Genomic DNA, 25,093 nt, shown 5'->3' with positions numbered 1-25,093 from the left:
TTGTCATCACCACTAACATCACTACCATCATAATCGTCATCATTATTGTCATCACCACTAACATCACTACTATCGTCATCATTATTATCATCACCACTAACATCACTACCATCATCATCGTCATTATTATTATCATCACCACTAACATCACTACCATCATCATCGTCATCATTATTGTCATCACCACTAACATCACTACCATCATCATCGTCATAATTATTATCATCACCACTAACATCACTACCATCATCATCGTCATTATTATTATCATCACCACTAAGATCACTACCATCATCATCGTCATCATTATTGTCATCACCACTAACATCACTACCATCATCACCGTCATCATTATTGTCATCACCACTAACATCACTACCATCATCATCGTCATTATTATTATCATCACCACTAAGATCACTACCATCATCATCGTCATTATTATTATCATCACCACTAACATCACTACCATCATCATCGTCATCATTATTGTCATCACCACTAACATCACTACCATCACCATCGTCGTCGTCGTCATCACCCTGAGCTGCGGTCTCTCCGTGTGCAGGGGGAGATGGGGGAAAGGGGTGCACGGGGGAGGGGCGGAACGAGCGGGATGCAGGTACACACACTCACAGCACTCACACTCACTAACACTTACACACTTACACACACTCACTTACACACACTCACACAACACTCACACTCACTCACACACTTTTACACACACTCACACACACTTACACACACACACTTACACACACACACTTACACACACACATTCACACACACTCACACACACAGCACTTACACACACTTACACACACACGCACACACACTCACACACACGCACATACACTCACACTCACTCACACACACTCACATTTACACACACACACTCACACACACTCACACACGCACTCACACACACTCACACACACTCACTCACACACACACGCACACACACGCACTTACACACTCACACACACTCACACACACTCACTCACACACACACGCACACACACGCACTTACACACACACACTCACACACACTCACACACACTCACACACTCACTCACACACGCACACACACGCACACACACTCACACACACTCACACACTCACACATTTACACACACACACTCACACACACTCACACACACTCACACACGCACTCACAGACGAGATCCGAGTTCCCCACTGCTGTGCAGAGCGATCTGTGCAGCAGCGTGTGACAGATTGTGTGCAACAGCGGTGGGCGTAGTGGAGACATCGCTCCCGACAGCCCTCAGCCTTAGCAACCTCCCGTGCCTGCGCCTGTGCGTGAGACGCGCGTGTCTATTAATGTGTGTGCTTGTGGGTGGATGATACACGTGTGTGTGTGTCAGTGCCTGGCACAGCAGTCAACCCACAGCACATGCCTCTGTCTCGTAACCTCCAGACGGCAGCAAGAACCTTCCACAGTGCACGTGACTGCCCCGAAGTGCACCTAGCCTGGCACAGGCAGCGTGGTGGCGTCACCCTCGCTTAGTGGCGTGTACACATGGCGGGGCATGCCGGCCACACCACCCCCTCGACCGAGGCTACCCAGGGTGAATCAGGGCGGTGGTCACATAGGGCTCGGCTGTAGGGCTAGGGTGTGGGGTTATGGTTTGTGTGGATTCTCGTGCGTGTGTGCGTGCGTTCGTGTACAGGGTCCACCAGGAGAGATCGGGGAGAAAGGGGACAGGGGCCCCCCAGGAATCCAGGTAATGCATAGTCAGCATCATAATCAGCAGCAGCAGCCATGCTCAATCCACTGCTGCATGGAGGCCTTATCAAGCTGCCTTTGTCACTGGGGAAACAAAGGCGGTCACGTGTGGTGTGCTGGTCACCCACCCCCTCCATAGGTGAATCGCTAACGGCACTTGCCCCCAACAGCCTACTAAGCCTACACGGGGAATCTTTGTCTTTGTTCTTCCCCAGGGCGTTGTGGGACCGGAGGGCGAGAAGGGGGTCCGGGGACTCAGGGGACCTCACGCGGCCCGGGGGTCAAAGGGCGACCGAGGGGCGATGGGGGAGCTGGGTGCCGAGGGAGCTGGGGGGCCCAAGGGGTCGACGGGGCCACGGGGCCCCCCAGGATCCCCGGTAAAGTCACTTACATGGAACACAATTCACCACCGTCGTCGTTGTGATCATCATCAGCAGCAATAGCCATGATCTATCCACTGCAGAATTCAGGCCTCCCAAGCCGTCACCGTCATTCACGGTCAGGCGATACACGAGCTGATTCCGTCGCTCTGTCACGAAGGCCTTCATCGGTGCGATTATCTAAAAGCACTTGCCCCAACAATCTGTTAAGCCTACGCGGGGGACCTTTGTCTGTGTGTGTGTGTGCCACAGGGGTCCACGGGGAGCAGGGGTCCGTGGGGGCCTGTGGGCAGCGTGGGGGTTCAGGTGAGTGCTCCCCTTAGCAGCTGCCGCACGCGGGGGCCTCTGGGCCGGACGGCGACGCCGAGACACAGCGAGACGCTCGCCCTCGTCGCGGCCATCGCCCTCGTCGCGGCCATCGCCGCCGTAGCCGCCGCCGCCGCGCGACATTTCGGGTGTTGATTCCGTGAGTGTCGGATTGCCAAATCGGCCCGCCACGAACCCGCCGGCCCAAGGTCGATTCAAGGTCACGGACAATATCGGTGACGATGATCTCAACCGGTAATGGGCCCCCTCTAGGTTGCATGAGCACCTGGTGCGGTGTGTAAACAGCCGCACTGGGGAGACAAAGGTGGTCGGGCGTGGCGTTGGCCGCACACTCCCCCCCCCCCGTGTGCCGTGCTGGCTTTAATAGGTGCTCGCTAACAGCACTTGCCCCAAGAGTCTGTTAAAGGCTGTATGGGGGGGAGGGGGAACTTTGTATGCATGTGAGTACAGGCGCATGAGTCTGTATTCCTGTGTGTGTGTGCGTGTGTGTGTGTCTGCGTGCGTGTGTGTCTGCGTGTGTCTGTGTGTGTCTGTGTGTGTCTGTGTGTCTGTGTGTGTCTGCGTGTGTCTGTGTGTGTCTGCGTGTGTGTGTGTGCGTGTGTGTGCGTGTGTCTGTGTGTGTGTGTGCGTGTGTGTCTGCGTGCGTGTGTGTCTGCGTGTGTCTGTGTGTGTCTGCGTGTGCCTGCGTGTGTCTGCTATTTTCAGGGTCCTTTAGGGCTGCCAGGGCTCGAGGGTCCAGCTGGGATCCCGGGGTCAAAGGTGAGGAAGTGGTGAATTGGTGAGGAGATGGTAGGTACCCGCTAACAGCACTTGCCCCAACAGTATGTGTGGGCTGCACTGGGGATCTTTGTCTTTGTACATCTGCGTGTGTGCAGGGCGAGAGAGGCTACAGAAGGAGGGGCTCACCAGGAATTCGAGGAGCGCAGGTGAGTGGGTGAGTGAGCAGGTGAGTGGGTGAGTGAGTGAGTGAGCAGGTGAGTGAGTGAGTGGGTGAGTGGGTGAGTGAGTGAACAGGTGAGTGAGTGAGTGAGCAGGTGAGTGAGCAGGTGAGTGGGTGAGTGAGTGAGCAGGTGAGTGAGTGAGCAGGTGAGTGAGTGAGCAGGTTGAGTGAGTGAGTGAGCAGGTGAGTGGGTGAGTGAGTGGGTGAGTGAGTGAGTGAGCAGGTTGAGTGGGTGAGTGAGTGGGTGAGTGAGTGAGTGAGTGGGTGAGTGAGTGAGTGAGTGGGTGAGTGGGTGAGGGAGTGAGCAGGTGAGTGGGTGAGTGGGTGAGTGAGTGAGTGAGTGGGTGAGTGAGTGAGTGAGCAGGTTGAGTGGGTGAGTGAGTGGGTGAGTGAGTGAGTGAGTGGGTGAGCAGGTGAGTAGGTGAGTGGGTGAGTGAGCAGGTGAGTGGGTGAGTGAGTGAGTGGGTGAGCAGGTGAGTGAGTGAGTGAGCAGGTGAGTGAGTGAGCAGGTGAGTGGGTGAGTGGGTGAGTCAGTGAGCAGGTGAATAGGTGAGTGAGTGAGCAAGTGAGTGAGTGAGCAGGTGAGTGGGTGAGTGAGTGAGTGAGCAGGTGAGTGGGCGAGTGAGTGGGTGAGCAGGTGAGTGGGTGAGTGAGCAGGTGAGTGGGTGAGCGGCTCAGAGTGAGTGTAGCTTGGGGGTAATTGTAATATTAATGTATAGTTACATTTCTCACTGAATGTTCGTCTATGTAGCTGGGAATCTGGTGTATGTTGCTTGAGACTTGAGTAGCCACAGCCATAGCGAGAGGTATGATGGATGTGGTGTGCCGGGTGTGTCAATGTCGCAGACAAACCTGGCTGAAATGAAGCCCTGTGGGTGGCGGTGCCTATGTCAGGATGTGTGTATGTGTGTGTGCGTGTATGTGTGTATGTGTGTGTGTATGCGTGTGTGTGTGTGGATATGTGTATGTGTGTATGTGTGTGCGCGTGTCTCTGCGTGGCAGAGACACGCGTATGCGTTACACCTATTACCATCATTAGGGGAAAAAACGGTGATCCAATTTCCGACCCCCAGGAACAGGTTCGCAGATTTGCTGAGCATTTCTGTGAGGTCCTGGGGGAGGGAAAATCCCTCAGCCAGGAAAACACCGTGGCACAAAGTGAGGATGACCCTGCTGAGGCTGCGGTGCCTCAAATATTGGATGAAGTCACCCCCTGTGAGTGGCTGGCTGAGGTGCCATCTGCTGAGGAAGTATTGAAGGCGATCCGGAGTCTGAGACCAGGAAAGGCAGCGGGCAGAGATGATCTCCCAAGCGAAATGCTGAGGGAGGGTGGCGTTTGTGCACAGACTGCCCTATATGACATTATAACAACAGTCTGGACCACTGGACGGGTTCCGCAGGATTGGAAGGATGCCCTGGTGGTCCCCCTTTTTAAGAAGGGGGACCGCACAGATTGTAACAACTACAGGGGCATCTCACTCCTCAGTGTGCCGGGAAAGGTCCTGGCAAAAATTATTCAGCATCACCTTGCCAGGCACGCTGAGGAGAGGCTTGCGGAGCCCCAATGCGGTTTCAGGAAAGGGCGGTCCTGCACAGATGCCATATTTTCTGGCCGTCTGCTACAGCAGACGTGTAGGGAATTCCAACAAGACCTACATCTCTGCTTTATTGACCTGGTCAAGGCCTATGATACCATCAGTAGGCCTGGGCTCTGGGTCGTTCTTCGTGCATTTGGAGTACCTGACCCTCTGCTCACGATCATTAAGGACCTTCATGATGGTGAGCGGGCCCGGGTAAAACTACGTGGCCGGGAGTCAGAGCCATTCCCTGTACACCTTGGGGTGCGACAGGGATGTCCTCTGGCTCCCACATTATTTAACATCTATTTTGACCACGTAGTTCGTGAAGCCTTCAATAGCTGTACCGGGGGAATCTCCATATGGTACAGATATAATGGGAGGCTAATCGATGCCCGGGTGCGGTCAAGGGATGGCTCCCTATTGCTCAACCACGTTATGTATGCTGATGACTTGGTAATAGCTGCTCAGTCAGAGGAGGAGTTGGAGACGCTGCTGCTGAGACTGGAGCATGCCACTAAGAGGTGGGGCCTTACCATCAGCCCCACCAAAACTAAGCACCTGCCTGGGTATTTTGTACCATCGGACACTCCACCCCCACAACTCCCAATCGGTGATGGGGCAGTTGTGGAGAGAGTGGAGAGTTTCCCATACCTGGGCAGTGTGCTTATGACTGGCTCCAGTTTAACAGCAGAGGTCTCACTCCGAATCAGTCGAGCGGCAATATCTTTTCATCGGTTGCGTAACGCTGTGTGGAAGCTACCTGGTCTGTCGCTCCGCACTAAGCTTCAGGTCTTCTCGGCCACGGTCATTCCCTCCCTTCTCTACGCTTGCGAAACGTGGACCCCCCTAATGGAACATCTTCGCCGGTTAGAAACATTTAGGCTGGCCTGCCTACGATCCATCCTGGGTTTAACCAGACTGGATTGTGTGAGGAGCTCACAAATCCTTGAAAGATCTGGGCAGGGTCCCATCGGTGAGCTCCTCCGGCAGGCAAGGCTGCGATGGCTGGGTCATGTAGCCCGCATGCCCAGCCACCGCATGCCGAAACAGCTTTTGTTTGGCCGGATTGAGGGGGCTAAGCGGGCGCGGCACGGGCTAGAGAAGAGATGGAGTGATGTGGTACAGGAGGACGTGGAGCTGAGTGGACTTGCCAATGACTGGTACCAGCGGTGTCAAGATCGGCCTCTGTGGAGGAGGCTCGTGAAGGATGCTACTGGGCAGTTGGAGGCAGTCGCCCTCCAACAACAACGGAGGGCGGAGGAGCGACGCTCACAACAGCGAGCGGAGCGCCGGGTGGCTAAAGCACAGCAGGTTGGCACAGTAGGGGGCACAGGTGGTGCATCAGCCAGTCATCTCAGTCAGTCGACCCGTGGCACCTGGGTCTGCCCCGTGACCACCTGCCAGCGGGCGTTCGACACTTCACGTGGCCTCAGGGTGCACATAGCCTGGCACAAGCATCGTGGTGACGTCACCGCCACTTAGTGGCGAATGGCGGTTGTTGTTGTTGTTGTGTCTCTGCGTATTGTGGGGCGTGGGAGCGCACTGTGCAATGAACCCGGTGACCCGAGTTTGATCCTTGCTCAGCGACGAATATCTCGACTGGCCTTGGGCTTCCCCTAGGTCGACTCAGCCTCATGCGTGGTGATGGCCACCCATCCCCGCTTGCCATGCCGTGCCGGCCTTCGTAGGCGCTCACTAACAGCACTTGCCCCTAGAGTATGTGAAGGCTATACGGGGGGTCTTTGTATTTGTGTGCGCGTGTATTAATTTCAGCCAGAGGTTGGTGGCAGTCGTATTTGGTGGCGTTGTTGTTGGTGTTGGCGGTGATTGTGTTGATGGCGATGGCTGGTGGTGGTGTGTCACGCGATGATGGTTGTGATTCGCTGACAGTGTTGATGTGGCGTTGTTCGTGTGTTGATGTTTTGTGTTTGTTGGCGACTGCGGTTGTTGTTTTTGTTGATGGTTGTTGTCGTCGTCGTCGGTGGTGGTGGTGGCGTTGGTGGTGGTGTTGCCGCGTTGCTCGTGACCACGCTGGCGTTGCAGGGAGAGCCGGGCCCCCCAGGTCCGGCAGGAGTGGGGGGCCACCCCGGGTCTAAGGTAACGACACAGCCAATCAGACACCTCGCGTCGTGAGCCACGGAGACCTGGGGCGGTGACACAGCCAATCAGACACCTCGCGTCGCGAGCCACGGAGACCTGGGGGGGCGACACGGCCAATCAGACACCTCGCGTCGCGAGCCACGGAGACCTGGGGCGGTGACACAGCCAATCAGACACCTCGCGAGCCACGGAGACCTGGGGCGGTGACACAGCCAATCAGACACCTCGCGTCGCGAGCCACGGAGACCTGGGGGGCGACACGGCCAATCAGACACCTCGCGTCGCGAGCCACGGAGACCTGGGGTGGTGACACGGCCAATCAGACACCTCGCGTCGCGAGCCACGGAGACCTGGGGCGGTGACACAGCCAATCAGACACCTCGCGTCGCGAGCCACGGAGACCTGGAGGGGTGACACGGCCAATCAGACACCTCGCGTCGCGAGCCACGGAGACCTGGGGCGGTGACACAGCCAATCAGACACCTCGCGAGCCACGGAGACCTGGGGCGGTGACACAGCCAATCAGACACCTCGCGTCGCGAACCACGGAGACCTGGGGCGGTGACACGGCTCGGGTGTAGGGCTAGGGTGTAGGGTGATGGTTTAGGGTTATGGTTTGGTTGTAGGGTTCGGGTGTAGGGTTAGGTGTATACTTAGGGTTCGGTGTAGGGTTAGGTTGTAGGGTGTAGGGTTTGGGTGTAGGGTTAGGTTGTATGGTTTTGCTGTAGGGTTAGGCTGTAGGGTTCGGGTGTAGGTTTAGGTTGTAGGGTTAGGTTGTAGGGTGTAGGGTTAGGTTGTAGGGTTTGGGTGTAGGGTTAGGTTGTAGGGTTAGGTTGTAGGGTGTAGGGTATAGGGTTAGGTTGTAGGGTGTAAGGTTTGGGTGTAGGGTTTTGCTGTAGGGTTAGGCTGTAGGGTTAGGGTTTGGGTGTAGGTTTAGGTTGTATGGTGTAGGGTTTGGGTGTAGGGTTAGAGTTCAAGTCTAGGGTTTGGGTTTGGTGTGGTGACAGCATGAGGCATAAGGAATGAGGCATGAGGCATAGACAACGTGACGGTTGGGGGTGTTGCGTGCTGCTGTATGCTGCTGTAACACCTGTGCTGTAACAGCACCTGTGCTGTAACAGCTGTAACACCTGTGCTGTAACAGCTGTAACACCTGTGCTGTATGCTGCTGTAACACCTGTGCTGTATGCTGCTGTAACACCTGTGCTGTAACATCTGTAACACCTGTGCTGCATGCTACTGTAACACTTGTGCTGTAGCAGCTGTTACACCTGTACTGTAACAGCTGTTACACCTGTACTGTAACAGCTGTTACACCTGTACTGTAACAGCTGTTACACCTGCACTGTAACAGCTGTTACAGCACCGTTACACCTGTGCTGTAACAGCTGTAACACCTGCACTGTAACAGCTGTAGCAGTTGTACTGTAACAGCTGTTACACCTGTGCTGTAACAGCATCTGTGCTGTAACAGCTGTAACACCTGTACTGTAACAGCTGCAACACCTGCACTGTAACAGCTGTTACACCTGTGATGTAACAGCATCTGTGCTGTAACAGCTGTAGCAGCTGTGCTGTAACAGCTGTTACACCTGTACTGTAACAGCTATTACACCAGTACTGTAACATCTGTAACACCTGGGTTGTAACATCTGTAACACCTGTGCTGTAACAGCTGTTACAGTTGTACAACACAGGTGTTACAGCTGTTACAGTTGTACTGTAACAGCTGTAACACCTGTGTTGTAACATCTGTAACACCTGTGCTGTAACATCTGTAACACCTGTACTGTATGCTGCTGTAACACCTGTACTGTAACATCTGTAACACCTGTGCTGTAACAGCTGTTACAGTTGTACTGTAACAGCTGTAACAGCTGTGATGTAACACCTGTGCTGTAACAGCTGTAGCAGCTGTGCTGTAACAGCTGCTACAGTTGTACTGTAACAGCTGTAACACCTGTGATGTAACACCTGTGCTGTAACAGCTGTAGCAGCTGTGCTGTAACAGCTGCTACAGTTGTACTGTAACAGCTGTGACACCTGTGATGTAACACCTGTGCTGTACCATCTGTAACACCTGTGATGTAATACCTGTGATGTAACACCTGTGATGTAACAGCTGCTACAGTTGTACCGTGCCCCCCACAGGGTACGCAGGGCCCGGTTGGCAGCGAGGGGACCCGCGGACCTTCAGGATTCCCGGTGACTCCTCCTGCTCGTGATCGGTCCCCCCACATCTCCACCCCCACCACTACTTCCCCTCCCCACCACGTGTGATGTCGTGTTTCACGGCTGTACACGTGTTTCACGGCTGTACACGTGTTTCACGGCTGTCCACGTGTTTCACGGCTGTACACGTGTTTAACGGCTGTACACGTGTTTCACGGCTGTCCACGTGTTTCACGGCTGTCCACGTGTTTCACGGCTGTCCACGTGTTTCACGGCTGTACACGTGTTTCACGGCTGTACACGTGTTTCACGGCTGTACACGTGTTTCACAGCTGTACACGTGTTTCACGGCTGTCCACGTGTTTCACGGCTGTACACGCTCGTGCGATCATCGCCCTACGATGCCCGCGTCGATGTTTCTCAAACTCAATTTTACTCTGAACGTTTTTTAAAGTGATTTGTCCGAGTTCACTCTCCTCGCTGTAACTTGGACCCCCCCCCCCCTTGTTGCTCCTCCAGGGACCCCCGGGAGTGGGGGCGGAGGCGGGAGACGCGGGGACCCCGGGGACCACGGTGCGTGAGACGTCGCCGCACGTCCCCCGCTCTCGAGACGCTCCTCTTCTTCTTCTTGGACTACGGCTGCCCCTCGCTCTCTCTCCTCTCGCTCTCTGTCTCTCCCTCGCTCTCTCCCCTCGCTCTCTCTCCCCTCGCTCTCTGTCTCTCCCTCGCTCTCTCTCCCACTCTCTCTCTCCCCTCGCTCTCTCCCTCGCTCTCTCTCTCTCCCCTCGCTCTCTCCCCTCGCTCTCTCTCCCTCGCTCTCTGTCTCTCCCTCGCTCTCTCCCCTGCTCTCTCTCCCCCGCTCTCTCTCTCCCCTCTCTCTCTCTCTCCCGCTCTCTCTCTCCCGCTCTGTCTCTCCCACTCTGTCTCTCCCGCTCTCTCTCTCCCGCTCTCTCTCCCCCGCTCTCTCTCCCGCTCTGTCTCTCCCGCTCCCTGTCTCTCCCCTCGCTCTCTCTCTCTCCCGCTCTCTCCTCCACTCTCTCTCTCCCGCTCTCTCTGGGGGATGCTAGCTCCCGTTTTGCTTGGCTAAGTCACATTCCCTAAGGAGCGTGACCCAGGGATTGTTTTCCCACTGAATCGTTTCCAGGTGACTTCAAAATAACCCCAAAGCTAACCCGTCCCTATGCCTTAGACTAACCCTAACCCCAACACTAACCCCGCCCCTGTCCCTTAGACTAACCCTAACCCCAACACTAACCCTATCCCGATCTCAAACCCATCCCTATACTTAACAGTGTCACCCCAACCCTCATCCCAACCCTGACCCTGACCTCCATGAAGGATGATGATGTCAGTGGTGGTGGCGATAGTGGTCGTGGTGGTGGTGGTGTTGTGTGAGTAATTGCTAGTTTTTAATTGACGTCAAATGTCGGAGTGTGGGTTGGGGGTTGGAGGGACGGCATGAGATGGGGGGAACTGGGGGGAGGGGGGGAATTGGGGTGGGTGGGGGGTGTATTGCCATGTTTGAGGCGGTGTTCATTTCGTTTTCAGGGGGTGCAGGGAGAGGTGGGGCCCACGGGGGAGAAGGGACGCACGGGGCCCAAGGTGAGTGAGTGACTGTGTGAGTGACTGTGATTGGGAGTGACTGGGTGAGTGACTGTGTGAGTGACTGTGAGTGACTGTGTGAGTGACTGTGATTGGGAGTGACTGGGTGAGTGATTGTGTGAGTGGCTGTGTGAGTGACTGTGTGAGTGGCTGTGTGAGTGACTGTGTGAGTGACTGGGTGAGTGACTGTGTGAGTGACTGTGTGAGTGGCTGTGTGAGTGGCTGTGTGAGTGACTGTGATTGGGAGTGACTGTGTGAGTGACTGTGTGAGTGACTGTGTGAGTGACTGGGTGAGTGACTGTGTGAGTGACTGTGTGAGTGACTGGGTGAGTGACTGTGTGAGTGACTGTGTGAGTGGCTGTGTGAGTGACTGTGTGAGTGACTGTATGAGTGACTGTGTGAGTGACTGTGTGAGTGACTGTGTGAGTGGCTGTGTGAGTGACTGTGTGAGTGACTGTGTGAGTGACTGTGTGAGTGGCTGTGTGAGTGACTGTGTGAGTGACTGTGAGTGACTGTGTGAGTGACTGTGTGAGTGGCTGTGTGAGTGACTGTATGAGTGACTGTGTGAGTGACTGTGTGAGTGGCTGTGTGAGTGACTGTGTGAGTGGCTGTGTGAGTGACTGTGTGAGTCACTGTGTGAGTGACTGTGTGAGTGACTGTGTGAGTGGTTGTGTGAGTGACTGTGTGAGTGACTGTGTGAGTGACTGTGTGAGTGGCTGTGTGAGTGGCTGTGTGAGTGACTGTGTGAGTGACTGCGTGAGTGGCTGCGTGAGTGCGTGAGTGACTGCGTGAGTGACTGCGTGAGTGGCTGCGTGAGTGACTGTGTGAGTGGCTGTGTGAGTGACTGTGTGAGTAGCTGTGTGAGTGACTGTGTGAGTGACTGTGTGAGTGGCTGTGTGAGTGACTGATTGTGGGGAGCGATAGTGTAGCGGTTAGCGCGCTGTGTGAGTGACTGTGTGAGTGACTGTGATTGGGAGTGAATGTGTGAGTTACTGTGTGAGTGACTGTATGAGTGACTGTGTGAGTGACTATGTGAGTGACTGTATTAGTGACTGGGTGAGTGACTGTGTGAGTGACTGTGATTGGGAGTGAATGTGTGAGTCACTGTGTGAGTGACTGTATGAGTGACTGTGTGAGTGACTGTGTGAGTGACTGTGTGAGTGGCTGGATGAGTGACTGTGTGAGTGACTGTGATTGGGAGTGAATGTGTGAGTTACTGTGTTTATTTGAATGTACAATTGTCTGTGTGTCTACGTAGGTGGCGGTGGTGTAGCGGTTAGTGCACTGTGTTGCGAACCCAGCGACTCGAGTTCTATTCTCGCTCACGGTTACGATTATCTGAACCGGTCTTGGGCCTCCCCTGGGTCGGCTCAGCCTCAAATGAGTACCTGGTGCCGTGTGTAAATATCGCCACTGGGGCGACAAATGTGGCCGGGCGTGGTGCTGACCACCCACCCCCTCGTGTGCCGTGCCGGCCTTCATAGGTGCTCACTAACAGCACTTGCCCCAACAGTCTGTTAAGGCTATATGGGGGATCTTTGTCTATGTGTTTATCTGCAGGGGCCCACGGGTGGTATTGGACAACCTGGTACCGCTGGAGCCAAGGGACTGCAGGTACTGAATACCCTCACCACATACACTCACCACGTACACTCACCACATACACTCACCACGTACACTCACCACGTACACTCACCACATACACTCACCACATACCCTCACCACATACCCTCACCACATACACTCACCACGTACACTCACCACGTACACTCACCACATACACTCACCACGTACACTCACCACATACACTCACCACGTACACTCACCACGTACACTCACCACATACACTCACCACATACACTCACCATGTACACTCACCACATAGACTCACCACATACACTCACCACATACCCTCACCACATACCCTCACCACATACACTCACCACATACACTCACCACATACACTCACCACAAACCCACACCACATACACTCACCACATACACTCACCACATACACTCACCAGATACCCACACCACATACACTCACCACATACACTCACCACATACACTCACCAGATACCCACACCACAAACACTCACCACATACACTCACCACATACCCACACCACATACACTCACCACATACACTCACCACATACACTCACCACATACACTCACCACATACCCTCACCACATACACTCACCACATACCCTCACCACATACCCTCACCATATACACTCACCACATACACTCACCACGTACACTCACCACATACCCACACCACATACCCTCACCACATACCCTCACCACATACACTCACCACATACCCTCACCACGTACACTCACCACGTACACGCACAGACTATACTCACCAGAGCCATGTGGAATCTCACTGCCTATGTTATCATGGGTTGAGTGCGTGTTGTTTTATGTTGAGTGAGCATCGAGTTATCGTGGTGAGTTGAGTGCTGTAGAGTATAGTATTGTGTATGTGTTTTGTTTTTGTGTTGTCTGCAGGGCGATGTTGGGTCTCAGGGTCTGCCCGGGTCACAGGGGCTGCTGGGTTTACCAGTGAGTGACAATCAACTCGTCACTCTCCCTGCTCCTCACTCCCCCAGCTCCTCACTCCCCCAGCTCCTCACTCCCCCAGCTCCTCACTCTCCCTACTCCTCACTCCCCCAGCTCCTCACTCTCTCAGCTCCTCACTCCCCCAGCTCCTCACTCTCCCTACTCCTCACTCCCCCAACTCCTCACTCCCCCAGCTCCTCACTCTCCCTGCTCCTCACTCCCCCAGCTCCTCAATCCCCCGGCTCCTCACTTTCCCAGCTCCTCACTCTCCCTACTCCTCACTCCCCCAGCTCCTCACTCCCCCGGCTCCTCACTCTCTCAGCTCCTCACTCCCCCAGCTCCTCACTCTCCCTACTCCTCACTCCCCCAGCTCCTCACTCCCCCAGCTCCTCACTCTCCCTGCTCCTCACTCCCCCAGCTCCTCAATCCCCCGGCTCCTCACTTTCCCAGCTCCTCACTCTCCCTACTCCTCACTCCCCCAGCTCCTCACTCCCCCGGCTCCTCACTCTCCCTACTCCTCACTCCCCCAGCTCCTCACTCCCCCGGCTCCTCACTCTACCAGCTCCTCACTCCCCCAGTTCCTCACTCTCCCTACTCCTCACTCCCCCAGCTCCTCACTCCCCCGGCTCCTCACTCTACCAACTCCTCACTCTCCCTACTCCTCACTCCCCCAGCTCCTCACTCCCCCGGCTCCTCACTCTACCAGCTCCTCACTCCCCCGGCTCCTCACTCCCCCAGCTCCTCACTCCCCCAGCTCCTCACTCCCCCAGCTCCTCACTCCCCCAGCTCCTCACTCCCCCAGCTCCTTACTCCCCCAGCTCCTCACTCCCCCAGCTCCTCACTCCCCCAGCTCCTCACTCCCCCAGCTCCTCACTCCCCCAGCTCCTCACTCTCTCAGCTCCTCACTCCCCCAGCTCCTCACTCCCCCAGCTCCTCACTCCCCCAGCTCCTCACTCCCCCAGCTCCTCACTCCCCCAGCTCCTTACTCTCCCAGCTCCTCACTCTCCCTGCTCCTCACTCTCCACTCATCCTAGAGGTTTTCCTCCCACACAAAGCCCAAATCCGATTACGAATGGAATTCAAGGCCAAACATCCCAAAGTAGCTGCACCCTCTTGATAAGCAGTCTTGAGACTAGGGGAGGCTTTCATAGTTAACCACAGAATATTATTGTTGTGATTCTGTCTTTTTTCTCATCATCGTTATTAATCATTGTTTGTTTGTTTTTTTCTTCCTCCAGGGAATGTTTGGAATAAAGGTAAATGTCTATTCGCATAAAGTCTTTAATACTTTCAGAAAAGAATGTGAAACCCATGAATACAGTGAGGGAAAAAAGTATTTGATCCCCTGCTGATTTTGTACGTTTGCCCACTGACAAAGAAATGATAAGTCTATAATTTTAATGGTAGGTTTATTTGAACAGTGAGAGACAGAATAACAACAACAAAAATCCAGAAAAACGCATGTCAAAAATGTTATAAATTGATTTGCATTTTAATGAGGGAAATAAGTATTTGACCCCCTCTCAATCAGAAAGATTTCTGGCTCCCAGGTGTATTTTATGCAGATAACGGGCTGAGATTAGGAGCACACTCTTAAAGGGAGTGCTCCTAATCTCGGCTTGTTACCTGTTTAAAAGACACCTGTCCACAGAAGCAATCAATCAATAAGATTCCAAACTCTCCACCATGGCCAAGACCAAAGAGCTCACCAAGGATGTCAGGGACAAGTTTGTAGACCTACACAAGGCCGGAATGGGCTTCAAGACAATTGCCAAGCAGCTTGGTGAGAAGCTGACAACAGTTGGTGCGATTATTCGCAAATGGAAGAAACACAAAAGAACTGTCAATCTCCCTCGGCCTGGGGCTCCATGCAAGATCTCACCTCGTGGAGTTGCAATGATCATGAGAACGGTGAGGAATCAGCCCAGAACTACACGGGAGGATCTTGTCAATGATCTCAAGGCAGCTGAGACCATAGTCACCAAGAAAACAATTGGTAACACACTATGCCGTGAAGGACCGAAATCCTGCAGCGCCCGCAAGGTCCCCCTGCTCAAGAATGCACATAGACATGCCCGTCTGAAGTTTGCCAATGAACATCTGAATGATTCCGAGGACAACTGGGTGAAAGTGTTGTGGTCAGATGAGACCAAAATGGAGCTCTTTGGTATCAACTCAACTCGCCGTGTTTGGAGGAGGAATGCTGCCTATGACCCCAAGAACATAATCCCCACCGTCAAACATGGAGGTGGAAACATTATGCTTTGGGGGTGTTTTTCTGCTAAGGGGACAGGACAACTTGACCGCATCAAAGGGACAATGGACGGGGCCATGTACCGTCATATCTTGGGTGAGAACCTCCTTCCCTCAGCCAGGGCATTGAAAATGTGTCGTGGATGGGTATTCCAGCATGACAATGACCCAAGGAGTGGCTCAAGAAGAAGCACATTAAGGTCCTGGAGTGGCCTAGCCAGTCTCCAGACCTTAATCCCATAGAAAATCTGTGGAGGGAGCTGAAGGTTCGAGTTGCCAAACGTCAGCCTCGAAACCTTAATGACTTGGAGAAGATCTGCAAAAAGGAGTGGGACAAAATCCCTCCTGAGATGTGTGCAAACCTGGTGGCCAACTACAAGAAATGTCTGACCTCTGTGATTCCCAACAAGAGCTTTGCCACCAAGTACTATGTCATGTTTTGCAGAGGGGTCAAATACTTATTTCCCTCATTAAAATGCAAATCAATTTATAACATTTTTGACATGCGTTTTTCTGGATTTTGTTGTTGTTATTCTGTCTCTCACTGTACAAATAAACCTACCATTAAAATTATAGACTGATCATTTCTTTGTCAGTGGGCAAACGTACAAAATCAGTAGGGGATCAAATACTTTTTCCCTCACTGTTTATATTTCCTGTAGTCCGAGTGGTTTCCACTGGGCTGAATATTGGGCAATGCTCGTGTCCTGCGCATTTGACGGCCCTGAGCCAGTGTTGTGAAATTCCAAATTCCTATGGCCGAGTCTTTCCAATGGCCAAGCAGTGTTCAATTTAAGTGTTTAATTGCCACCCTACCTGGTTCGTGTTGTGTATCTGTGTCGTGTTTCCGTGGTGTTCTGACTGGTTCGTGCTATGTTTACCTCCATACCCTGTGTATCTCGTTTATGTTGTGCCTATGTGGTGTGCCTGTGTGTTGTGCCTCAGACTATATTTGAAGTCTATGTGGTTCGCAATGTTCAGCGTGTTGAGATGCAACTTGCACGAATGTCGCTGTATATAAAATACAATAAATATTGTTACGTTATAATCATTGTTAAATCTTGACTTAAGGCTTTCGTGACTGCAGGAATTCATATTCTTTGGGTCTTTCGGTAAAGTCACGTAGATCGGTCCTATCTACGTAACTTTACTGAAAGACCCAAAGAATATCATCATTGTTATTCAGGTTGTTATTACGCGTGCCCCATGCACGGCTAAAGTGGTTGATTATAATTCATTCGTTTTTATTTAATTTTTCTTTCCCATCTGCCACGCTGTTTTACTTCTCTCGTACAAGAGCCGCATGCTATCGCTACGAAGTGTCCGGAAGGTCGCGTTTCTCTGCCGTGTAAATGCCGACTGTTGTCTCGTCTCTCTGCTCCCGTCGTCACGCGTGGCTGCCGTACCGGGCCGCTCGTGCCGTGTTCATCCCTGCCAGGGGGAGAAGGGGATACGGGGCCAGCGAGGGGATAGGGGGCCCTCGGTGAGTACCAACGCTCTCACGGACACACGCATGCACGGACCGCACAAAGATGATCCCCCGTATAGTCTTAACCCACTGTTGGGGCAATAACTGTTAGCGGGCACCTTTGAAGGCGCACCGCACCAGGTGCTCGTTTAAGGTCTGAGTCAACCTACGGAAGGCCCAGGACCGGGAACGGCTCAAATGCCCATCGCCGGTGTTGGGCCCGAGCTTGAATGGAACTCGGGTCGCCGTGTTCAGGGTGCAGCGCGCTAACCTCTGGAGCCGCCGCTCCCCGCGACGCTAGCAGACACGGCGACGCGCTCAGACACGGCGACGCGCTCAGACACGGCGACGCTAGCAGACACGGCGACGCGCTCAGACACGGCGACGCGCTCAGACACGGCGACGCTAGCAGACACGGCGACACGCTCAGACACGGCGACGCGCTCAGACACGGCGACGCTAGCAGACACGGCGACGCGCTCAGACACGGCGACGCGCTCAGACACGGCGACGCTAGCAGACACGGCGACGCGCTCAGACACGGCGACGCGCTCAGACACGGCGACGCTAGCAGACACGGCGACGCGCTCAGACACGGTGATGCGCTCAGACACGGTGACGCTAGCAGACACGGCGACGCGCTCAGACACGGTGACGCGCTCAGACACGGCGACGCGCTCAGACATGGCGACGCTAGCAGACACAGCGACGCGCTCAGACACGGCGATGCGCTCAGACACGGCGACGCTAGCAGACACGGCGACGCGCTCAGACACGGCGATGCGCTCAGACACGGCGACGATCTCAGACACGGCGACGCGCTCAGACACGGTGACGCTAGCAGACACGGCGATACGCTCAGACACGGCGACGCGCTCAGACACGGCGCCGCGCACCAGCCGTGGCCCTCCGCCGCTCGTTAAGAGCAATTAGGGATTAATTACACGCGCGGCCACGTCGTTCCTGCACCGCCGTCTCCACGGGTATTTAACAGGTGCACACAGAGGCAGTCACTTCCATCCCGATTAGAGCCCTTGACAGCTTTATGAGCGGCGCGGCATTAATGGATGGGGTGGCGGCGACGATGATGATGATTTGGTGGGGGGGGGAGGACAGCGTGAGTTCATGAACTCACGCTGCTCTTCCCATGCGTGCGTCTGTGTTCAGGGCCCCCCCGGGCCTCCGGGCCCCCCCGGCCCTGCAGGTCCGTCGACGGGACTCCGACACCACCGCCCTGGCGCTACGGCACGGCCCTCCTGGGTAAGCGCGGTGCGGTGTGTGGGGGAGACACCGAGTGGACAGCGCTCGAGACGGCCTTCACGTTGGGGCTGTGTACACGCACCGCTGGATGAGGGCCTCCCCACGGGTTTTGGGGGTTGTTTGACTGTACTCTGCCATGCTGGTCAACGCGGGTTAGTAAAGGGGGGATGTTGGAGCATAGAAGTACAGTACAACGATGAATCTTGCTGCACTGCTCTCCGCTACATGCAACATACCCCGCGGCAGCCTATAGCACCTCTTTTATGCGAGGTGGATACCCGCCCAGGCGCTTTCCGGCTCAGTCCTGCTTAGCTTCCGAGATCCGGGTGACTCCGGGCGATTCAGCCCTGGGCCTACAATCTCCAGAACGTGAATATGTCCCACGCCCTCTGGGTAGAGGAAGGGAAGCGTTCCCAATTTTAAGATGAAGTTTAAGCTGTTTAAATAATATGAAAAATTGGGAACACATCCCTAGTCCCGGATGTCGCGGGACGTCAGATTCATCTGAAAAATTTAATAAAATGGGACCTTATTACATTAATTAGTTAAATAGTGAGAAAACATGAAATAGTTACTGATCGATTCCGAAGTCTGGCTTCACAGGAAACGAGGTCACATTTTTTCTTGCTTCCATATTTATTCCTACGGAGAGTAGCATCGTCGCCTGGCGTTGGTGGCATCACTTCTGCGAGCGCAACGGCGCGTCGCAACGCCGCAGAGCGCGCAAGATAAAAACCCCAAAAAGATCCGAAATCGTCCTTAGAAATTCCCCAAATCTTAACATTTTTCGATCTGAAACTCAGCCCGAGTTTTGCGCCGGGTTTCTCGAGGTGCGATCGTTCCACAGGAGGAGTGGCCTGAGGACTGGCCTCTGTGGGACCCTCCGTGGGCCCCGGGCGAGGCCACGCGGAGCGGCGCGGGGGACCCAGCCGGGACCGCGTCCGCGCCGGGCCCGGGCCTTGTTGGCGAGCACCCGCCGGCCACGTGCCACGAGCTGCAGCTGTGCCGGCCGGGCCTTCCCGACGGTGAGTTCTGGGTGTCGGTGAATATTCCCAAATCGTCTACCCAATCTGCGCTGCCCGCTGTGGAATGAGTGGTGAAACACACACACAGAACTACACACTCACACATACACACAGGACCACACACACACGCGGGACTACACACACACACACACACGGGACTACCACACACACAGAACTACACACACACATACACACAGGACTACACACACACACACACGGAACTACCACACACACAGAACTACACACACACATACACACAGGACTACACACACACGGGACTACCACACACACAGAACTACACACACACATACACACAGGACTACACACACACACACACGGAACTACCACATACACAGAACTACACACACACATACACACAGGACTACACACACACACGGGACTACCACACACACAGAACTACACACACACATACACACAGGACTACACACACACACACACGGAACTACCACACACACAGAACTACACACACACATACACACAGGACTACACACACACACGGGACTACCACACACACAGAACTACACACACACACACGGAACTACCACACACAGAACTACACACACACACACACGCAGGACTACACACACACACGGGACTACCACACACACAGAACTACACACACACATATACACAGGACTACACACACACAGAACTACACACATATACATATACACACACAGAACTACACACACAGAACTACATATATACATACACCGAACTACACACGTACAAAGACAGAACTACACACACGACGTACACAAACAGCCCAGCACACTCGCACATGCCAGTGGTACAACCAGAAGTCACACATCAGAGGGCTGTACAGGGCAGTGGTCTCGATGTTTTTATGCAGTTACTGAGCATAAGGCCCAGAGCCCCAAAATGTCAATCGGTCAGTAAGAAAAGAGCACCGTCAGAGTTGTAATAGATAAATGGAAAGGTTGCTGGTATTATGAACTTTGTGCCACCGTTTACTTATTTAATTAATGAAGAGCTTCCGCTGGCAGCGAGCCGCCGTTTCCAGGAGCTACGGCCGTAACTCATCCCCAAACACAGACGCTTCCTGAAGGGTCGTTAGTACCAATTAGGCGTGATTATCATAAAATCCGCATTTGTAATGTTCCATAAATGTGCCCAATGGATCTCTCTGTTGTGACTTCCCCTCCCCTACCACATTTCCCCCCACGCCGACCGCTCCCCGCCCCCGCCTGCCCCCCATCTCCGAGACGCGGGAGTTGGACGTGAGCGAGGGGAGTTGATTGACGGTGGTCTCGCGTGGCGGCACGCGACTCGGATTACACAAAATTTGGTTCAACGATCGCGTGGCGGCGAGAACCCAACGAGCCGCCCGGTGGGCGTGCAGGCGGTGCAGCTGCACCGGGGCCCACGTGTCGGAGGGGCCCCGGCGCCGGCCTTCGGAGAGACGGGGGAGGGGGGGGGCGGAGGGTGCCCAATTTCTTTGCTTCCACCAGGGCCCATTCCTACCACCCTACGCCACTGCAAGTTAAGAGTTTGGGCTGGACGCAATCCAGAGCCTTACGGAAGCTTGGAAGGACGCAGTGAACAGGCAACGTTGGCCCACGTTGGCTTGTGGTTTGGAACCGTTGGACCAACGATGGCGTGACATTGGCGTAACGTTCCGTGTTCCCTCCGGCGAATGTCAGCGTGATGACAGTGGGTGTGGATGGTCCGAGCCGGTGACCCAGTGCGATAATGGGACTTTAGGCTTTGAAAGCGGGGAGGCCTCCATCCAGAAGTGGATAGACCACGGCTGATGATGATGACGCTCCTACGTGCGATGCCCAGGGCACTACTGGATCGACCCCAACCAGGGCTGCCCGCTCGACGCGCTGCTCGCTCGCTGCCACTTCTCGGCCGGCGGCGCCACCTGCGTTGGCGGCGCGGCGGAGAGCCAGCGGGCCCCGCCGTACCCGGGCCTCGGCACCGTCCAGCTCAAGTTCCTGCGCCTTCGGAGCGGGCGAGCGTGGCAGCACGTCCGTGCCACCACGCGAGGGGGCGGCACGGTGGGCGCCGAGGGGGGGGAGGAGGAGGAGGAAGAGGGGCCGACGCTCGTGGGAGACGATGGCACCGAGTTTGGGCCGGGACACGATGCCTACCGCGTGCTGCGTCGCGACTGCACGCAGGTGCCGTGTCGTCATCTTCGTTGTCATCGCCGGTGTCGCCATGATTGTACTGCGGTCATCACAATCATTATCATTTGTGGTTATCAACATCATCGTTTGTCATTTCATTGTGGTATTCATGGCCATCATCGTTGTCGCAATCATCACATTTAGGAATTAGCACGGTGGGCTACGTAGAGTGCGAAAGAAGTACAACATACATACAACATCGATATCATCATTGTCATTCTGATCATGACCATGATCGTTCGTTACTTTCCGCTTTTAGGAGTTTGCAACACGGGTGTGTACACGTGTGTGTGTGTGGGTGTGTGTGGGTGTGTGCAGGCCGGAACGCGGGACGAGGTGTGCGTCCTACACCTCGTCGTTTCGACGAGCAGCACGGAGTCTCTGCCCATCCGCGCCATGCCCTCTCGGGGGCCCCGCCGGTGGGGGGTCGCCCTCTCGCTGGGACCTCTGTGCTTCCTCTAGCCAGGGCAGCAAGAGGGTGGCGGGGGGGGGGGCAAAGCTGTGCGGGTGAGGTGGGGGGGAGGGGGCAGCAGGAGCGTTGGCTGCCGTGGTTGAGGGGCAGCAGGGATGCTGTGACGCTGGTGGTGGCGCTGGTGGTGGTTAAGCGGTTTGCGCGCTGCACTCCGATCCCGGCCTAGGTCGACTCAGCCTCAAATGAGTCCCTGGCGCGCTGTATTAACATCTTTACTGTGGACACAAAGGCGGGCAGGCGTGGTGCTGGTCACTCACCCCCTCGTGTGCCGTGCCGGCCTTCGTAGGTGTTACTCGCTAACAGCACTTGCCCCAACAGTCTGTTGAGGCTATATGGGGGCTATTTGTCTTTAGTGGTGCTGGTAATGGGCCCATGCTTCGTTAATGTTTCGCGACGTTCGCGCAGACGTCACCCCGACGTCGTACCGACGAGTGCGGAGCGTTGAGCAATATTCCGCTCGTTACACGCACTCCGTCAAGGCCGCGCGTCGCTCGGCACGCGGGTATCTATTTAAAACACCAGATTTTTAAAAAAATACAAATATGTAGTATAAATGTGCCCATTGTAAACCGAAACCTGTCAGAGTCGAAATGTGTTTCGTTTATTAGACGGACAACCTGCCGGCAGTTGCATGAAAACAATTAAAATCGGCGTCAATGAGAGGCGGTATTGACCCGAGGGTTGTTATGCGACTGCCCACAGGCATATTGCTGCTGTGCTAGTTTCGTTACGATGCCCCCCGGGAGTGACAGGGGGGGGGGGGACGTTTATGAAGACAAATTGGCGAGGGAAGGCTCGAGATGATGTGGGAAGGGAGAGGACTGAAAGAGGAGCGGGCGTTGGAGGGAAGGGGGGAGAAAGGAGGTTAATGTGAGTTTAAGATTTGGGGGGTTAGGGTGCGAAACGGAGGCTTAGTAATGGGGGGGCGGGTGAAAGATGAGATGGGAAAGCCTCACCGAGTCTCACCACTCCTCGTTCGGAGTGTCCTGCCACGTGTTTTGCTGTCGGGGAGGACAACGTTGTTGCTGTGTATGTCTGTGATCCCGGGCGAGTAATTTGCTGGTAATTATGCAGCAGTTGGAGGTTTGGGCCAATACCAGTTACACGGTGATTTAGCTATGGAAGGAAACCCGGAAAGCTACACAGAACGCACGGAGGCACCCGAGTCAGGAATCTAACCCAGCCGCTTCCCACAACGAGACACGAGTATTAGCACTGCACCACCACCCTACCAAGACCCCTATTGCATACCGTGTGTAACATAGGGAGTCTGCCAAGTAACGTTACATTCTACTTTACCTCGTTATATTTATTATCTGTTTGTAAAATGTTGGGTATTTTTGACACGGTTTAATTTGTTTTTTTTAAATAAATGTTGATAACTTTGTACAAATAATAATGATACTGTGCTATTTTCTATGTTTCAATGCGAGTCTTCGTGGGATGAGGTGACATTGTGAAGTCCCATCTCGGTAAAGAGCCTCGGTGTCTTGCTGAAGGCCGCACACAATGACGCGTGGATCAGAGACACCCACGACCACAAGGAATCGGAATTTGTTTCTCGACTGGAGGAATCCGACGAGCTATGAGGCTCTGTTTCACAATCGCGGAGACCGCACATGTCTGGGTGCAGGGCTTCTTCGTATCTCACTCGGCTCCTCTGGCCGGGTGCCTGGCCACGGTTAACATCGCTGCTGAATGATATCACCGGCGGCCCTGACCGAGCCGTCAATCTCCCAGGGCACCAACGCACATTGAGCGGACGACTCCCAACAGCGAACCGTGGCTCCCCGCAAGCGGCGGCCCTGATGAGGACAGCGGCAGCCCCCAGCCCCGGCTCGACCCTCAACACCCGCCGGTGCAGGGAGCCCCTCGGGGGTCGCTCACACGGCCCCGCGGGCCGCGCCGTGCCGCGTGATTGGCCTCCAGACGCCTCGAGACGCCGCGGCCGCTGCCTTCTCCGTGCGGCCGCGCCGGCGTTTGGCGCAGCCCCCGTTGGCACTGCGGCTCACAACAAGCTCGCAGCGAAAGCGCCGTAAGCAGAGGAGACCCCTTAACACCGCACGTCGCTGGCTGGGCCTGCTGCCCTGGGCACACACACACGTACACACACACACGTGTGTGCGTGTGTGTGCTACATCGCTGGAGGCGCCGTCTAATTTGCTCGGCCGAATAATTGAGGCGGGGTGGTTGGGGGGTTGTGATTGCATTGGCGTCGAGGAACACAAACGACTCTTTGTTGTTCGTGGGGGTTTTTTGTTTTGTTAAACCGCCAAGCTCCGTAACGCAATAGACGGCGGCGTTTGCGGTGATTCTAATCGCTGCAATCACAGGTTCGCCGTCGCCGAGTGGCTCTGATGATTACGACTCGCCGGCTTGTTCAGCACACAAGTGGTGGCGCTCTGAGCGGCGCGCGTCGCGGGAATGTGACGGGGTCGTGACCTCATCTTGGGGGTTTGCCACGCCGTGATCCCACTCGCGATGTTGCACCTTCCTTGTCGCTCACGGCTCCCCCTGCTGAGCCCCCCACAGCCAGCCGTCCGTGCTGTCGACTCCGTCCCCTTGCTACCTTTTGTAGAAGGCAACACGGCACCGGTCCAGCTATGGCACGAGGCACCAGGGCCGTGACATTGGCCGTGTCCCGGCAATAAAAAAAACCTCGGGTCACTTTGGTTCGTAGCGCCGCTGCACCGCCCCAAGCACTGCGCCACCACTCCACGACTCGGCAATGCAATCTCGCGCGTCAACAAATTGCCAACAATTACCAACATGCGACACATTTCGTGTTTACGTAACCGGTGCTTTCCAGCGCGAGAAGTGTCTCTAAGGCGAGCTTGATCCCTCGTGGCGGAGCGCGGCCGAGTGTGATTATTGAATGCGAGATAAATGTATAACGGAGGGGGGGTGGTGAGAATGATTAAGACTCGCACGCTGTGATCACACGCGCAGTGAGTGGCGCGATTAGTGGAATAATCTACATCCGCGACATGTGGAGACACACACGCAGGCAGACACACGCGCA

The 25,093-nt window shown here is 54.8% G+C and overlaps 1 protein-coding gene and 1 long non-coding RNA gene across 3 annotated transcripts; one reads left to right on the top strand and one right to left on the bottom strand.

Annotated features, from left to right (window-relative positions):
* Positions 1-626: 626 nt before the first annotated feature.
* On the top strand, positions 627-23,470 carry LOC116945072 (uncharacterized). 2 transcript variants are annotated; one of them, XM_076068863.1, is made up of 18 exons: positions 627-1,319; positions 1,695-1,748; positions 1,966-2,127; positions 2,383-2,436; positions 3,163-3,216; positions 3,333-3,383; positions 7,021-7,074; positions 9,229-9,282; positions 9,769-9,822; positions 10,798-10,851; positions 12,412-12,465; positions 13,369-13,422; positions 14,658-14,675; positions 17,111-17,155; positions 18,308-18,400; positions 19,248-19,425; positions 21,253-21,590; positions 21,918-23,470. In XM_076068863.1, exons 3-18 carry the CDS (start codon positions 2,053-2,055, stop codon positions 22,059-22,061), a joined length of 1,374 nt encoding a protein of 457 aa, XP_075924978.1. In that variant the 5' UTR covers positions 627-1,319; positions 1,695-1,748; positions 1,966-2,052; the 3' UTR covers positions 22,062-23,470. The 2 variants fall into 2 exon arrangements, with proteins under 2 accessions (XP_075924978.1, XP_075924977.1); XM_076068862.1 differs by lacking the exon at positions 627-1,319 and having other exon boundaries at positions 1,342-1,748.
* LOC142925648 (uncharacterized) lies at positions 15,847-22,050 on the bottom strand. Its single transcript, XR_012942607.1, has 3 exons — positions 21,951-22,050; positions 21,564-21,639; positions 15,847-17,103 (listed from the first exon to the last, which is right to left on the bottom strand). It is a non-coding gene; the product is annotated as an uncharacterized LOC142925648 (long non-coding RNA).
* Positions 23,471-25,093: the final 1,623 nt, after the last annotated feature.

This window comes from Petromyzon marinus, chromosome 22 (genome assembly GCF_048934315.1).
Source record: "Petromyzon marinus isolate PM22_M1 ecotype Great Lakes invasive population chromosome 22, UKy_Petmar_22M1.pri1.0, whole genome shotgun sequence".
Taxonomy (NCBI): Eukaryota; Metazoa; Chordata; class Hyperoartia; order Petromyzontiformes; family Petromyzontidae; genus Petromyzon; species Petromyzon marinus.
The sequence above is the reverse complement of the archived record's forward strand: the minus strand, read 5'-3'. Positions and strand labels throughout refer to the sequence as shown.